At 36.9% G+C, this 16,555-nt stretch overlaps 1 protein-coding gene across 1 annotated transcript; it reads left to right on the top strand.

The window, feature by feature from the left end:
• The first annotated feature begins 112 nt into the window (after positions 1-112).
• RWDD4 (RWD domain containing 4) lies at positions 113-6,857 on the top strand. The gene is made up of 7 exons (XM_009576252.1): positions 113-193; positions 2,613-2,722; positions 2,833-2,977; positions 3,758-3,872; positions 4,833-4,882; positions 5,048-5,050; positions 6,158-6,857. The coding sequence occupies exons 1-7, from the start codon at positions 113-115 to the stop codon at positions 6,188-6,190; spliced, it is 537 nt and encodes a 178-aa protein (XP_009574547.1). The 3' UTR covers positions 6,191-6,857.
• Positions 6,858-16,555: the final 9,698 nt, after the last annotated feature.

The raw sequence follows: 16,555 nt of genomic DNA, 5'->3' as shown, positions 1-16,555 counted from the left end.
GATGGCGGGAAACCGGAGGGGCCGTGCACAGCTTCGCAAACCAACCGCAGCTGGGTGCGAGCTTCGTGTTCGGGCTGAAATCGGTAACCCCCTTCTCTGCTGTGTGCTGCAGATGGAGCTGGAAGCGCTGCGCTCTATCTACGAGGGAGATCTGTGCTTCAGGGAGCTTAGCCCGGTTTCCTTCCAGTACAGGGTAAGGCAAGGTGAAGGTCCGCGGGTCGCTGCAGCGCAGGTTTCGCCGTGAAGTTGCTCTGCTGCGTTGTAGTTGACATACCAGTTTTTTTTCTAAAACAAATGGGTATTCGATGGGCAGTAAAGGCTAGATCCGCAGGCTGTTGTTTCAGGATCTTTGGTACGATGATGCTTGATAGCAGAATGCGTAATATTTAGGAACCTGCTGCCTTAGCTAGGCATCCTGCTTACACCTTTACGTACTGCATAGCTAGAACTGTCAAACTGGCGGAAGGAGGCAGCGTGCTGAGTAATACTTAAACTAGCTGGTCAGAAATGTCACTTATAGAGACATTTATATGTAAAGCTCTCAACCTTCCCTATTGCTCAGTTACAAGGTTCTAGTGTCTTGTCCAGAGGTAGTTGACATGCCTTGTCTACCTACTAAAGAGAAAATCCACAAAATGCTTTGGGCATGTGTGCTGATACGATCTGCTCAGGAGAGACATACAGGGAGTGTTGAGCTTGAGATACGCAATTAGATTCTGGCATGAAATTCTTGCCAGATTTCTCGTATTTAAAGACCCGGAAGTTCTTCTAGTCATGGACTGAGGCAGATCTTTGGACGGCCAGAGAACTTTACTGATGAAATCTTAGGCACCCATGGGACAGAAGGGAGACTTCTGAAAATGTCATATCCCTGTAGTGGGGAGGAGGCATCTAAAATAATCTTTTCATGACTTCTCAAGTAACTTCAGAATAACATCAGTAATTGCAATGAGGTAAGTCTATTTAATTAATGGCACTTGAATCCCATCCATGTAAGTGCAGCCTTCCTTCACTGATAAGACTGTTATTAGTAAATTTAATTTCCTCAAAAGAGCAAATGTGAGATGGCTACAAGTCTACAATGTATCATTCTACATTTTACTAGCTTTGGTCGTTGCTAATTTTTATTAGACAAAAAATAATTGTCGAAAGTTAGAACTCATTTTAAATACTGTAAAACTTAGTGTCAGACAAAGGCAATCATGCATCTTTCCCTTGAAGAAGAATTTGTATTATGAGAAGGCATATTGCAAGTAAGTGCATGAGAAGGTCGAAAGAATTAGTATGCCATTTTTCTGAGCCTCATTTGTCTCGCACATGTCTCACGTACAAAACACAGCTGTATGGTAATCAAGTAAGGCTACCCAATTTTTAGGTTGCACTGGCAAGGAGGAGCATGGTCATACAGCTTTCTGTATGGATTTGCTCAGTGTGCAGACAGTGCTTTCCTGAGAGAACAACTCTGTAAACCGTACCAGCAGTTCTCTTCTTGGCAGCGGTGGGAAGTGGACTGCAACACTGTAGATGATGTCTTGATAAATGTTGCAGATTCCTGATTGATTTATTTATTTAGTCTTTATTTCTCCTCTAAAACAGATGGTTCTGAATGTCAGTTAGTCCACTCTGCTGAAACAGACACTGTAAATAAAAAAGCACCAACTTTTTTCTTTTCTTTCTTTTTTTTTTTTAAATTTTGGAGTACAGTAGCCTTACCTTGATTTCTGGCTACACTTCATTCCACATAATTTGATGAAGCCAGATTTTGCCTATTCTAAAATGAGGGAAATAAGGGAGAATTTTCGGATTTAGTCAACTTCGTTGCACTAGTCTTCCAAATCCTTGTGTGAAACAGTTATTACTGTTTGTATAGTATGCCTTTGTACTAGCACCTGTACTAGTTTTAAATTTAAAAAAAAGTTTTTTTTTTAATTTAATTTAACATAGTTGTAAGGATTGTATATTTAATTTGGGTTCACTAAATTGGTTCGATGTGCATGATTATTTATATTAAAGTGTGCCTTTTTCTAATGTTACGCCTTTTTTATCCAGTCTCATTCTACTGACTTGTTAAATCTTTTAATACTCATTCCTTCTTATAGTGAAATAAAATATCTGTATGGGTGAGACGTAAATATTGAAATTCTTATCTATTATTTTTGCTATCTTAGGACACTAGTTTATTGTCGTCTTTATTTCAACGCTGTCTTGTGGTTTGTTTTCATATTGCTCTGAGCTTGGATGCGTGGGGGGAAAAAAGAAGGCTTCTTTTTTGTTCTCATACATGATTGTACAGTATTTGGTTTGCAGATGCTACAAAGTAGCTTTTAAAACCCAGCGATTAAAAAAAAAAAAACAACATAGAGAGAGCTTTGAATGCTTCTGCTGCTTTTCCTAGGATGAAAACTGCAGGATAGAGGTTAATATTGGTGTCATAAACTTAATACTTTTTCTAGATAGCAGCTTTATTTTCTAACTGATAACTTTATGAAAATAGTTGTTATCTTAAGGAATTTGGGTAGTCTTAAAGAAGTGAAAGACTTGCATATTGGCATTGTAATCCTTAATAAGTGACTGGAAACTGTTGATTTATAAATTTTTTTTTTTCCTTTCAGATAGGTGAAAGTGGAGATCCCAAAGCCTTTCTAATAGAAATTTCTTGGCCGAAAACATATCCACAAACAGCACCAGTCATATCGATGGATGCTTTCTTCAACAACACAATGTAAGTATTTATGACAGCTTCACTTCTTCGCCTTATATGTGGGGGCTTTTTGGTTGACAAGCTTTTCTTCATCTGTCTAGATTATAGTTGAGTTTTATGGTTTCTTTTAGATCTTCAGCTATTAAACAAAATATATTGGATAAGTTAATGGTAGAAGTTGAAGCAAATCTTGGAACTGCTATGACATACACACTTTTTGAATATGCCAAAGATAATAAAGAGTTGTTCATGGAAAATCAGCCTGTTAACACTGTGGTAAGTAGATAAATCCAGATTTTAATCTCTTGCTTTTAAAACTGCAAAAAATGGTAATTACAACTCTAAATACTTCATAGCTCTGTCTTTAAGTTGTTAATCAGTATATTGGGTATACACATGTTAGTGGCTAAACAGTGACACACAGAGTATGGTGTCACAATGCTCTGTGGTCTTAATTGTTATATTTAATTGTTATTTTGCTGTTACACCAAAATATTTGCGGGCTGCAGTTCTGTCCCACAGAGTAACATAAAAATGGAGACTTGGAGCAGAAGCAAAACTGGAGAGCTGAAACGGAGACTAAAGGCGTCTGCTCTGTGGGTGGGGGCTAATTACTGCAATCTTCCTGGGATGCAATGGATTGCACAAGTGCACCTCCAGGGTCTTGAATGAGTCAGGCTGGGTCTATTTGTGGCTTCTGTGTTGTGTAAGGACGTTATTGGCCATTGTGGTGCTGCAGATTTGCTTTGAGGAAGAAGGAATGGTTTCTATGTTCGGGAAGTCTGAATCCCTTCAGGCAAATCACACTCTATGATTTAATTTAAAAAGTGTAAGAGGTGCCCTTTGCAACTCTGAAAGGGAATAACTCCAATCCCCAGCACATGGTTCTTAAAACTACAATCATGATTATATGTTGATTAAAAGCTGCAGACTGCTGACAGCATTGCTTCTTTCTGACAGTCAAGATATTTCAGTATGTCAGGTTCAGTAATCACACACAGAGGTATCTGTGGAGCTAACATGCAAAATACTAACAACCATTTTTATCCTTCTCAGACTTCAGTAAGCAATAGTATTGCAATTGGAACTCCTCATGTGCCAGCAAGTAAGAAAAAAGATAAAAAGGAGCAGTTATCCAAAACCCAGAAACGGAAACTAGCCGATAAAACAGGTTTGTTCACTATAATATTGTTTTGTTTGAACAATATGAGAATCCAAACTTTATAGCAGTGGCATCTTGCTGGAGTCAGAATCAGTAGTCATTTGTTTATAAGATTAACTACTTCAAGTCTGTGGTCTCTGTTTTGCTTGTTTTAGATGAATTATTCTTGCCTGAGATGTTAGTTCTGGTCAAAGCAACTTTCTTTAGAGTAGGGATTTCAAGATGTCAAGATTGTTTTACTTTTTTATTTCAATTTGTGACAAAAGTGAAATTTTCAAAAAATATTTGTGGGAGGAGAGCATTTGGAACTTCTAAAAATTCACTTTCAACAGAAGATGTGGTTTGCTGATGGGCCCTCATAAATAATTCACGTTATTAAAAATGTAATTTCTGAATGAAAGTATTTGTTTTGGAACCCAAAATAAAACATTTAATTTAGTTTGTATCCTCAAAATAGAGGTGCTTCTGCAGATACTTTATGCTTTCAATGAAATGGTAGGGTTTTGATTGAAAAGCATTCAATATTTCAACTAATCCTGCTGATTACTTTTATGTGTTCCACCTGGATAATGCTATCCTATTGCAGCAATAAGTTGTACCCTGTGATAGCAATTTCTGCGTATAGTTTACCTAACCTATTGTATAACTGGCATATTAAATGTTGGCCGTATAAAGGAAAAGCTGCGTAAAATTCTGTTCTTTGACAAAATGCATCATTGCTGGTCAGCCCAGCTCATGTTGGAGTTGCCTTCTAAATTAAATGTGAGATGGACTGAAGTGTTTTTATTTAAACAGAATTACTTTGAAGAGCAAGATGTGTTTAAGACATTAATATCTATTTTTGTCCTCATGGCTTTGTAGTGGAGAAATTAAAGTTTTTGGATCTTTAGAATTTTGTGTGTTGATTTTAAAGAAGATAAAGATTCCCTTTAGCTTGGGTGTTGAAAAGAAAACCTTCTTATTCTGCAGATAACAAAGGGGAGCTTCCGCGAGGATGGAACTGGGTGGACGTAATTAAGGTAACATGACTGTATTATATGCAGTATTATGAAAATACTGCATATGTACATTGAAACCAATTTGTATTTATATCTGAAGAAAACTAATATGATTTTTTTTCTTGCTTTTCTTCCTAACTTTGTTTGGATTTGACTGTGGTGTCTGATTCATTTCTATGTGTCCAGCATGTAAGTATTTTCAAGTTATCTTCTTCTAACATTAAAAAGATTTGCAAGAAATAGTAAGAACTGCTGCTCTGTTGGATTCTAATTTACATGTTTCTCAAATGCTTTAAAGTGCTTAGTTCTTCTGAATATTAGAGTCAGAAGGACTTTGATTCCTCTTTGAACTTTGTGGGTTTAGTATTTCTTTTTTATTTATTGAGCAATTGAATTTTAATTTTATGATGAGAGAGCTTTGCTAGCCAAATGCACTGCAAATATTCTGTCTTCATATGGCAACAAGATGTAAAATAAAGTTAGCGGTGCTGCCAGGTTCTGGAGGGCAATGGATAAGTAAGCAGAAAAAGGGAGCTGTCCCAAGTGGGAGCACCTTGCTGTCTCCTACAAGCCTGAGCATTCTCTGCCGCAACTCCTACAGTGAATAATTCTTTTCTACTTGCTCCCTCAGCATTGATTTCTTCAACCCTCTTGTCTTTCCTGGTTCAGTGGAAATCAGTATAGCTGCTTGACAGTTTTGAAAGCAAACTATTTTATTTTACACAACTATAAGAAATTCTCGGTGTAAGACATAACACCGGTTCCAACTGTTAAATAAGAGCAGGTAAATGATGATGGTGGTTTTGGGCAGAGTCCTTCTGAATTAAAAGTGGGTATTTGTAGTGGATGTCTTGGATTCTAGATAGATTTCATGAAAGCTTTAAAAAAGAGAGAAATAGTAAGTTAATGTCTCATTTTATATTGTGTAAATTCCTATATGGGAATTCTCTCCGAGATGTGTGGAAATACTTTTTCCATTATTTCATCTTTTTTATTTTGGAGAACTGGTGACGGAGTCTTCAAATTAAATAGAAACAGTACCCTGAGGTTTTTCTGGGGTTTTGTGTTGTTGTTTTTTTAAAATTGACTTTCATGTTCAGGAAATAAGTGTATTTATTGTTTAAGCTTAAGAAATAATTTTTTATGGTTTTCAGTCTCTTGGTACAGTAGCACAATCAGTCTGTATTATTAATTAAATATACACATGTTCTATGTAAGATGGAGATAATGTTGTTTCCTAATAAATGGAATGGCAGTCTAAACTTTGAATACTTTCTTTTTGTGTCTCTTTTATAGTTAAGCAAAACTGGTTCTAAAGATGATGAATAAAGGACTTTGGTACAAGGAAACTCCACCTTTTAATACAGTGCAATTTTGGGTCACCATCTTTCTCTTAATAACTTTCGTATTTGTTGAAGTAAACATTTTATAAAGCTCAATTTCCTAACTTGCAAACCTAGTCACACAAGTTTATCTAGAGACTATGTGGTCTTCTTTGGAAAAAAAAACAAACTTGCCTTAAATGAAGGTTAGAATGTGACAAAGGATATAGAGAGCCAATGTGGTGAAGTGAATAGTGCTATATGCAGTGTTTATTAATTTATATTTCACTCTGTAGTAAAATCCTGTTATAGTGAACCTAATGATACTGTAAACATTTCCTGATGTTCTTACTCCAATTGAAGAAAAAAGCACTATAACAGTGATTGGTCACTTGACAGCATAATTCAAAATAAATTATTCCATGGAAACAAGACCTTTGTCATTTGTTTATCTAATATGAATGTAGAAGGAGAACATAAAAATTGTTACATTGCAATACAGACTAGAGCTTGTGGTCCCGTTTTCACTAGTTACTGGCTGAAATAGTAAATACTAGCGAAAGCAAGGCCAAACATTTCTAGTCTGCTCAAAAATGAGTGGTTACAGCAGGAGTACGTCTTTATTCTCTGGGGTATCCATCTCTTAGTCTTTCTCCAGCATGCATCTTTGCAGAAGCTTGGATGCCTGAGGGGCGGGAAAAGTGCTTTCTTGCACGTGTCTCAATGAGTGTTGAGATTTTGTAGCTCTTCCATTGGAGAAATGGGCATTCCATGGAGGGGTTTGCTGACTGAGTGGTGGGACAGTGGGAAGAAGTCAGCATTCTGCCAAATGTGTTGGGAGAAATTTTTTCTTTTCCTAATCTGCTCTCTTGTATCAGAAAGAGAAGTCATCTTTACTATATGAACGGTTACTGAATACAAGATGCCTTAATGTCCTTTATTATTTTTGTTTCTTTTGAGATGAACTTTAATAAATGCCTATTTATCTGCTGTGGTATGTGTTCATTTTTTTTAAATTGTGTATTGCCTACTGCACTTCTAGGGCCAAGTTTGAATTTGCAAAGGATTTTCTATTACAAAGAAAGCATTCTTAAAAATTCGTGGAAGAATTATATCTTCCCTCTTTCGGTATATGTTTACATGTTCTTCAGGGTAGCTGTGTTTGTCATTAATGTGAGGGTCAGTCATCCCACTGAAAGTCATAGGAGAATATCCATCATGTTCAGTACACACAGCAAGTCCAGTGTCCCTTTGAAAGAGTGCACTCCGCTGCACACGCTAGGTACAGGATTTGGTGAGAGGGATGTTAGAGGCGCAGGCTGGGTGCTCTGATCAGTGGTGCTAAGAGCATTTGTAGGCAATAAAGGATAGTTTGTGTGACTGTCGTATTAGGACTTCAGTTGATGGAGTGGAAGTGTTTATGCTACTGTCTGTGTCAAGAGAACTTATGTGCAACATACATGAATATAATTCTCTTAAATCCTCTTAAATTATTTCTGTTTTACCAAAGGAGGATACACTGAATATATTGCAAAATTACTGCTTGTCTTCATATATATATACATATAAAAAGAAAAAAAAGTTACATGAAATGTTGTGATTGCAGGTGAAGGAAAAAAAATTGAATTTGTTCTGTGGTTTTCACTCTTCTGAAGAGACTGTGAAGAGATCTGACAGAAATACAGTCTGTACTGCTGTCACCCAAAAAGAAGCTGTAGTTTTTACTGAAACACTCGATTTACAATCGGTAACTGTATGTGCTTCCTCAATAAGGAAAATACTATTAATCCTTAAAGAATTCTTAATTTCAGAAAGTTGTGATTTGTTTTTGAACTCAACTCGCATTTAGTGAAAGCTGGTAAAGTACACAAGGTAGGACTTTTTTTCCAAATGATGCAATCTTGCCTTTGACATAAACTGAAGGCTGATGGCTGCAATCTGAGCAAGAGTGTCTGGCAGGGAGTAACACTGCGGGGAGAGGTTGCTCTGGGAGTACACGGTGAGCCTGTAACAGGGAAGGGCATTTAGCTTTAGTCTCTGCCAGCATCAGAATGGGCAGGACCTTTTCTATTCACATCTCCAAGGGGAATTGAGGTGTCTTTGCTAGTATCCTTGGTGTATAAATCAAGTTGCCATGACAATTTATCTGAACAGATTACTTAGGGAGGGTGGTGGAAGGACAAATAAGAACCCCATCTCTTGCTTTTACAGTGTTGCTGTGTGTAACGGCAAAGTTGTTAACCTTGTGAAACACCTGATTTTTCAGCTCCTAGTCTGCCTATAAATCACACGCTCTTGTGAAGATCTCCAAGCAATCTCCTCTGGTTCTGTTAGTAAACACGTGTTTGTTTGGAAGTCTACTTTCAAGGGAAATAGTTTGCATTGGGAATTTTTGTATCGGTTCTTTGCTTCTGTGTAGATTTTGAAAGGTAATTTGTATCGTTAAACCATTTTCTCGTATGACGTGATGGTTGGAACAGGGTCATTTCAACAATCTAGATACTTGATATTATGGAGAGGCCTGAGCACTGACAACTGAGGGGAGGGAAAATGTAATGATTCTTATCAAGAAAGGCACAACTGTAAATAGAGATCACGACTTCTGAGGGAATTCTAAACCCTGTTGAAAAATAGACCACCACCTTTTTTTAAGTAAAAACCCACCGGCAGTGGAAGAACGGTGGTTTATGCTTTATTTCAATAGGGCAAGAGTCTCTTGATTGTAGGGCTACACCACCTATTTAAATTCATGGGTTTTGCAGTAAAGCTTTGAATGGCCTGGGGAGTCAAGTGTCAATACAAGTATCAGTAAAGTGAAAGTAGCAAGTGTCCAAAATACAGGATGACTAAAAAGGAATTTGTCAGTTTACAAAATTTTCCATACTGCATGGATACTAATTGCCTTCCTGAAGCACTAGTTGAAAGGGCTTTTAAAAAAATTTTTATCTATAGTGTTGTTGCAGTAACCACTTGGAAATCTCATCTGATCAAGCATAGCTTACTTTTTTCCCTTTTTCAAATTTGTCTCTGAGAATCTTTCCTTGGGACAAATTTGGTGCAGAAAATTGAGGTGGCAATACCAATGCTTAAATGAAGTTTAGTTTTTTGAACTGAAATTTAACTTCAAATATTTTTTCTCTTGGGTCTTTTAGTACATATTTGAATTGGTTAATATTCCTAATGCCTTTGAAAGTTAATTAATTTTAAGCTATGCATTTTTTTTTTAAATTTCAAAACTTTTCTCAGCAGGCTATCTTTTTGTGGTTTGTTTGCTTGCTGTTAAGGAGGCAGGGAGTCTCTCTCTCTTCCCCCCCGCCCCCCCCTCTTTTTTTTTCCTTCTGTCAGTCCTTGTGGTGCCCTGGAGCACATCACTGGGCAGTGCACTTTCCAGCCTCGCCTTACAGGGGCTATTAGCATAGGATGTATGCAGTTTTTGTTATAAAATGATTTGGTATCTCTGAAACACAGTGACCTTTTCTCCAAAATCTGTCCAGCTCTTTGTGTTGTTGATACAGGTATTTGAAGAATACCAAAAAAAAAAAAAAAGTGTGGCAGGGGCACACTAGTGACAGGAGCTGTCACTATCACATTGGTATTTTCTACTTTATTTGATGAAACTTCAAAGAAGTCTTTAGTTGTATTTGCATAATGTTAAAGACAAGTTCGTTCAGTGCTGTTAGTACCAAGACCAAAGATGCTCCGTTACACTGTAATTTATCAAATACCAGGGAATAATGCAGACTGCCTTTAAGTATGTTGGGTGGAGGGGTGACAGCTGCGATTAATCAGCAGTGTGTACCTAGCGTATCCTGCTCAGAGGAATGGGGTTGTGTGGGTGTCTCTGAGGGCATAATTTCTTCTACAGTATCTTTATTGCTGGTAATGATCAGTGAAAGGGAAAAGTCAGTCTAGGAGGAGTTTGGAAGATATCATTCCAGAAAAGATAATCTTTTCCTTCTCAAACAATTATCTGTTATAGTGTCACTGAGAGGCGATAAACATAGTCTTTTATGGAGTCACTCTTCAGAGCAGGATCTTACTTTAAATCAAGTAAGTGTGTCTGTCAGTAATGCATCTTATGATTTCCTGCAGGAAAAACAAACGTGAAGAAAGCATTACTATCTAAAGAGCTGCTGTCTCCACCGTAGGGAACCATTTGATCTCTACTTATAGGGAAAACTATAGTTCAGTTGACCTTGAAGAGAGATTTTATAATAGTACAGGGAAAATGTAGCAGGCCATTAATACAAAGACCACAGCTTCTATGGATGGTTAACAAATTTGCACAGCATTATCAGTTTTATATTTTTCTCTGAAGATCAGCACTAGAATATTACCAGGTTTTAGTTAACTGGCATACAGCATGATCATGATTTTTTTTTTCCCTTCATACCATATGCCTTTAGATGATAAAAGTACAGGAAGTAGTATAGAAATTTATTTCCTAGATTAAAATAGTGCTGAAGTTACAAATCCACTCAAAGGAAGGAAATCAATCTTACTCAGAAGTAAGGATGTGCCAAAAAGCTGCCTATGTGATTGTTATATGAAAAAGAATGCACAGGAAGATTTTTTTTCTGTGACTACATGTTTTTTGGGTTTTGTTTCTGGGCTTTTTTTCCTCTTGTAGTGTCCAAGCAGATGTTTAGTGCTTTGCTTCCTAGTGTCCCTGTTAATAGAAAAGCAGTACAAAAACCTGAGTTTTAGTATGCTCCTAAATCTGAAAAGGGAAGAAAATTTTCAGTTTGTAGAAGTAAATAAAGTAACAGAACTGTCCCTGGAACAAAGTGGACATTTGAAACAGGTTGACCATGTATAGAGGCAAATTAATTTGCTTTAATAAAATGGACTGGATCTGAGTGGCTTTAGTGCTTGTTTCAAAGTCTGTCTCCATGCGGTGGATCTGTGACATACAAATGCTTATGGATAATTTTAGGTTGACTATAGCTACAGTCCATGTGATTAAGCATTGCTTTCAATAAATTTGTGTTACAGAACTCAGTGCAGATTCTAACGTATTGTTAATGAGGTCTAGATCCATCCCTTTTCATTTGATGGAAGGAGAGGAGATCTACTGCTTACTTCTCTGGGACGAAAGAAACCCACATGTATGCTGTCAACGAAGGCTACCTGGACTTGGTTAACAGGCATTACAGTCAGTCTGAAAGAGTTAAAAAGGTGAAGTTCTACAAGATAATTGTAGTAGCTTATATAAATGTGAATCCACTATTTTTGTATATTCCTTTCTTTGTTAACTTGCTTATTGTGATGTTTAAAATGCTCTGAGTGCAAGCAGATTTATTAGCTTATAGGCTAGTGTGTGTATGTGTCAAGTAACTGTTCAGTCAGATGAGTTCAAGAGCAGTTACCTTGTCTTTCCTAATTTCATGGCATAATGAGAGTTCTCTAACTCTTTTCATGGTGCATACCTACAGATAATATCCCTCTCCTGGTTTTCTTCCCAGCATGGGCAAAAAATGGTACTCAGCATCATTGCGTATTTCCTTCATAGCTTTTATATAGAAAAGTATATTGGGTGGGGGAGGAAGAAGAAAATTAATATGAACTACTGACTGGTACTGATGCCTCACACCTAGAACTAATTAAGATAATCTGTGTCACATTGCATATAATATAATGCTACAATATGTCTCCCTTCTGATTTATTTTCTCCTGTTCTAAATGTATAGACTTGAGGCCTTTACTACAACCCCTGACTGGTAAAGATTGGGCAGAATCTCTTTGTGATCATGACAGTCATCTTTGTTTCACAGACAAGCCCTACTCTGTTAGATGCTGTATCAGTGAACTCAAAGGCAGCAGGGGTGGTCAGTGTCTTGCAGGATCAGAAAATGGGGAAGAAAGGTATTCTATGAGGAGACTCATGCTAAATATGAAAAGCAAATACTGAACTTCCTTAGATATATGTTCAGGGAGAGAAAATGACAGAAGTATTGAAGAAGTGAAAGAAGGAGGGAGGAACACCTTGAGGTCTGGAGCCTTAAGAACATGGTTGGTTACTCTTCTAAAAAATACAGTTGATAAACATACGTTGTTTCTCTGCATGTTAAAACATCTCTAAGGTATTTTAAAAGATGATAAAATATTTTTGAAGGTGTTAATGATAAACCATTGAGGGGAGGAAAGAATGTCACCAGAAGAAAGTTATACACAGGAGCAAATCTGGAAGTTTTGATTTGAAGCTGTGAGATTCTCGTATACCAAGCAAATGCAATTTCCATTATGTGAAGAGATGGAGGCAACTCTAAAATCTAGCTTCATGTTTCCTGCCAGATTCTGAGTAGTTTAATATTTTGAGCGTTGCAAGCTCAGAATTTTATCTGCTGGAAGGAAGGGTAGTGCACAAGATTTGGGTTTATATGTACATTTTGCACATGCAAATTTGGCTCATCAGTATTTAAATCTCCAATTAAAGTGTGTGTCTTGTGAGTAGAATGGTTAAAATGTGATTTGCCATGCTTGTGCATATATGCACAATCTTGGTAAGGTGCATCATTACATCATATCACTTAAGTTATGAATGTATGAAGTATATCTCCTGTAAGAATATCTGTCTTATTTGAGAAATATTTATCCTCTGACTCATTCAAAGCTTTTGTTGGCATCAATGCAGCAAAATAATCAAAACTGATTTTTTATTACAACAACCCGATCTCATTATGCTTATTTGTGCTACAATCAGAGGCAGAAAGAAATGCATTAATGGAAGAAACCTATCCTCAATTATACAATTACTGTTAAGAAAGAGATTGTAACTCCAGCTGATGGACCTGAGGTGGGGGCTTCCAGGTAGTGTCAGAAGTGATCACCACAATGTTTTACTACATCTGGAAATTCCGAAGAAGTGTCAAGAGATGAGACACCAAACATTTGTGGTAAGGTTTTTGGGATCTTTTTATTTAATTTTGGAATTCAATTGAATTTATATTTTTAGGGTACAATAAGTGTATTGCTGGTTTTATTATATAAAGAAAGGGCATATTGTAAACCTAGAATGCAAAAGAAGAAGGGATAGTGAAGCAAGTTCTTGACTGATACACACTATAAGGAACCTGTTAGGTTGGCTTTTGTGCTGTATGTAAATCAGGGTTGTATTTGTCTCCTTTGCGTATGTATTCCTTTTTTCATTGCTTTCAGGTTTTTGTTGGGCAAAAGCCTGATGATCCTGTCATCCCAGGAATATTATGAAAGAAAGACTTAGAATTAATTAAAGGTATAATTGGAAGAATGAAACTAACTGAAATAATGCAAAAGCAGAAAATGTTAGGTGTTGCATCTCATGGGGAATCAAAAGAGACAGTTCTGACTCAAAAAGCAGTGCAGACGGATGATAATCAGGCAGGTGTTACTCAACACTTTTTGGGAACTGGCAAATCATCAAAAGAAAATATAACTGGAATTCACTCTAACAGAGAATCAGACTCAAACATTTCAGATGAGCAGGATCTGTTTAATGTGTCATCTTCATTCCTCAAGCATAAACCTGCCATTGAATGTGACAAAGAACTGCAGCTTCTTAGCCAGTGGTACAGACAGGATGAAAATTTTGTTTCAAGTATTTACAAACTGCAGCCTACCAGGTTAGTGCTGAGTTCCTTCTGTTCAGAAGTTGTTTGGTAAAGGAATAAATGTGGTTTTCCTTCCAATCAATTAAGGAGATAAATTTATTCTTCATTAGTCTGAAAGTGGTTCACTTCTTTAATCACTGGAAGTTTTATTGCTAAGCACTTGCATGAAAGAAATACTAAGTCTGAAGAGTTTCCTTCAACATTATATCCCCCAAATGAATAGTATCTTTATTTAAATGAGCAGCAGTGCTTTTCTCATTATCGTACGAAGTGCAGCATTGGAAGGTATCATTTGAAGGAAAATTTTCCCCAAATCTTTATTAATGGTGCTAATAACACTGTCATCAAATAGGCATATGAGATTTTATCCCCATCTTAGAGATGGTGTAACTGAGGCCCAGTTGAGATATATACTTATTAAAACAGAGGTAATAAGCTCAAATCTGTATCTGTCCATCTGCCAAACTGTGCAGCAATTTGGTAGGCTAGAGCTGCACCTACCTGAAGTAATGGTATTCTTTAATCATGTTTTATGATTAGAGCAGCTTCTTAATTTTCCAGTATGTTCTCACAGCTTGTCTTTTACTCATCTTCATAGCACATTTTACAGGGATATTTTCAGCAGTGATCCTGCACACATGCAGCAAGCTAAGAGCAAATGGCTGAGCTCTTTCCAGAAACTACACAAGATATTTCAGGAGTATGCTCTACTTACTCTGAGGGAGAAAGCATCCACTGAGCTTCTTGAGACAGGTGAGACTAGAAACCCAAAATGAAGAGAAGGGCACACAGCTGGAATGATCAGCAGTACGTTATTTCCTAAAAGAAGGAGAAAGGTTAGTTTCAGTAATAAAATAAGTTAAAGGAGTTAGAGACATCACCGGTTTTGGCACTCCTCAGAATCTTGTGGTAGGATAAGCAATAGTTAAGTGAGTGTGTTACTGCTGTAATAAATATGTAAAATAGACAGAACTTCAAAGACGTTACTTGTCAATAACCCTAAATGCCTTTTCCTGTTCAATGTACTGTTTAGTTCACTTAAACATATGTAACTCCTTCTACAATCTGCAGGCAACTCTTTAGGCTCTACTAGAGGAGCAAAAAGCCTGGAGTTTGGCCAAACAAAATAAAACACATGGTGTGAAATTCTGTTTAAATGCAGAGAATAAAATGACTACTGCAGAATAAGCTTAATAATGCAATAATAATTTAACAGCAAAACCATGCATTTCATGAGGTTTTTTACAAATAGATCTTTTCTGGGTTTCATATGAAGAACAAAGGAAAATCAAATGTTTTCTCTGAGGTTCAAAGTGGTTGTGCATCAGAGCTAAGAAAGTAATTTAGTACTTCTTTCTGCCACCCTTTCCACAGTATGGTGCTCATAGTGCTTAGATGAGCAGTTAAATTATTTAGAGAGGTTATAAAGCTATTAGCCTTCAATCCAGTAAAGAAAGTTGCTCCTTCTGGGATATCTTTGGGGTTATTTATGTATTTGAAGACAACCCCTTTTGATTACTGGTTAGTATGAGTTAAATCAATTTAGTTCTTAATCAGTCCTCATGGCAATTTCCCTGTTAATCAAAGTGGTTTGTTGATACCATTCCCTAGTGTTTTATAAGTAAACTCAGGTTGATATGCCAGCACCACACTTGGTCACAGATTATTAATGCCCTGTTCCATAAAAAGAACAAATCTTTGAGTTTAGCACTTAGAATGACACAGGTCTTTTCTTGTATCCATAATAATGTGTCTCTTTCAAGTCTACTCTTTTACAGCATTATTGTCTTGTAACTTTTCTCCATCACTTAACATGTTTTCCATTATGTTACCCTGACCCAGACCAATTAATTAAATTCCAATCAAGAATTTGTTTTATCAGAGTGTGTTAGAAGTTTTCACAGGTTCATAGAAGGGTCTGTGTTGCTGCAAGCATACTAAGATCTCTATTGCCATCCTCATGCATGCTATGTTCTCTTCCAGCGTAATCTTTTCTTAAATTATTTTGATGGTAACTTTTAAAAAATTGAGTTAAGAATTAGAACATTTTTTCTCTCTCAAGTCTTGCAGCAGGAGGTTGATCAAGGATTCAAGATTCAGGGCTCTCCAGAAGATCACTGTTACTGCTTCAAGAGGAAGACCTGTGACTTAGAATACAATCTGTCAAGCAAGGCTTCAAAATGTTTTGACATCCACCTTGTGAAAACAGAGGTTAATGAAAGGAAGTATGAAGCACATCAGAACATTATAGAAAGCACCCATGCACAGGTATGCCTACCATTACTTTCCTTTCTTCACGTCTGCCCCAGATGCTGGGGATTTCTTTTCATCATGTTCTAGAGCTTTAAACAGGGAAAAAATGAAGATCACAATATTTTTTGTCTTGTCTTGAGTGTAACTCTGTATTTTTAAAGGTGCATCCTAAACCTGCAGTAATTTTATACTCCCAAGTCAGAGGCCTTCACTCTTTCTTTAAATACCTTCTCCAAGTTCCCTTCTTTCAGCTTGGTTTTGCCACTTAGGTGTTTATTCTTTCCCTTAATCAGCTGCAATCTTCTAAGACTTCCTGAAGACCAGTCTTCAGTTTGCTTCGCCTGTTACCTCAGTTCTCAGTATTCAGCAAAAGCTATAGAGAGGAGAGTCCATGTCACCTTTAAATCCTTGGAGAGGCATGCTGACTTAGAGTGATGTAGAAGGCTGACACATCATTCTTAATTCGCCCTGGATAACCAACTTCTTCAGCAATCCCATCAGAAATGGTGGGATTGGCATGGAATCAAGGC

Source organism: Fulmarus glacialis, unplaced genomic scaffold, assembly GCF_000690835.1.
Source record: "Fulmarus glacialis isolate BGI_N327 unplaced genomic scaffold, ASM69083v1 scaffold36750, whole genome shotgun sequence".
NCBI classification, from domain to species: Eukaryota; Metazoa; Chordata; class Aves; order Procellariiformes; family Procellariidae; genus Fulmarus; species Fulmarus glacialis.
Note: the sequence above shows the minus strand (reverse complement) of the source record. Positions and strands in the feature narration are given on the sequence as shown.

What these genes read in the sequence shown, in the direction of transcription:
- RWDD4 (XM_009576252.1), top strand. Translation starts at nt 113, where the DNA reads ATGGAGCTGGAAGCGCTGCGCTCTATCTACGAGGGAGATCTGTGCTTC. An exon ending in CGGTTTCCTTCCAGTACAGG is followed by an intron (nt 194 to 2,612) that starts GTAAGGCAAGGT and finishes TTTTCCTTTCAG; the next exon opens with ATAGGTGAAAGTGGAGATCC. An exon ending in ATCAGCCTGTTAACACTGTG is followed by an intron (nt 2,978 to 3,757) that starts GTAAGTAGATAA and finishes TATCCTTCTCAG; the next exon opens with ACTTCAGTAAGCAATAGTAT.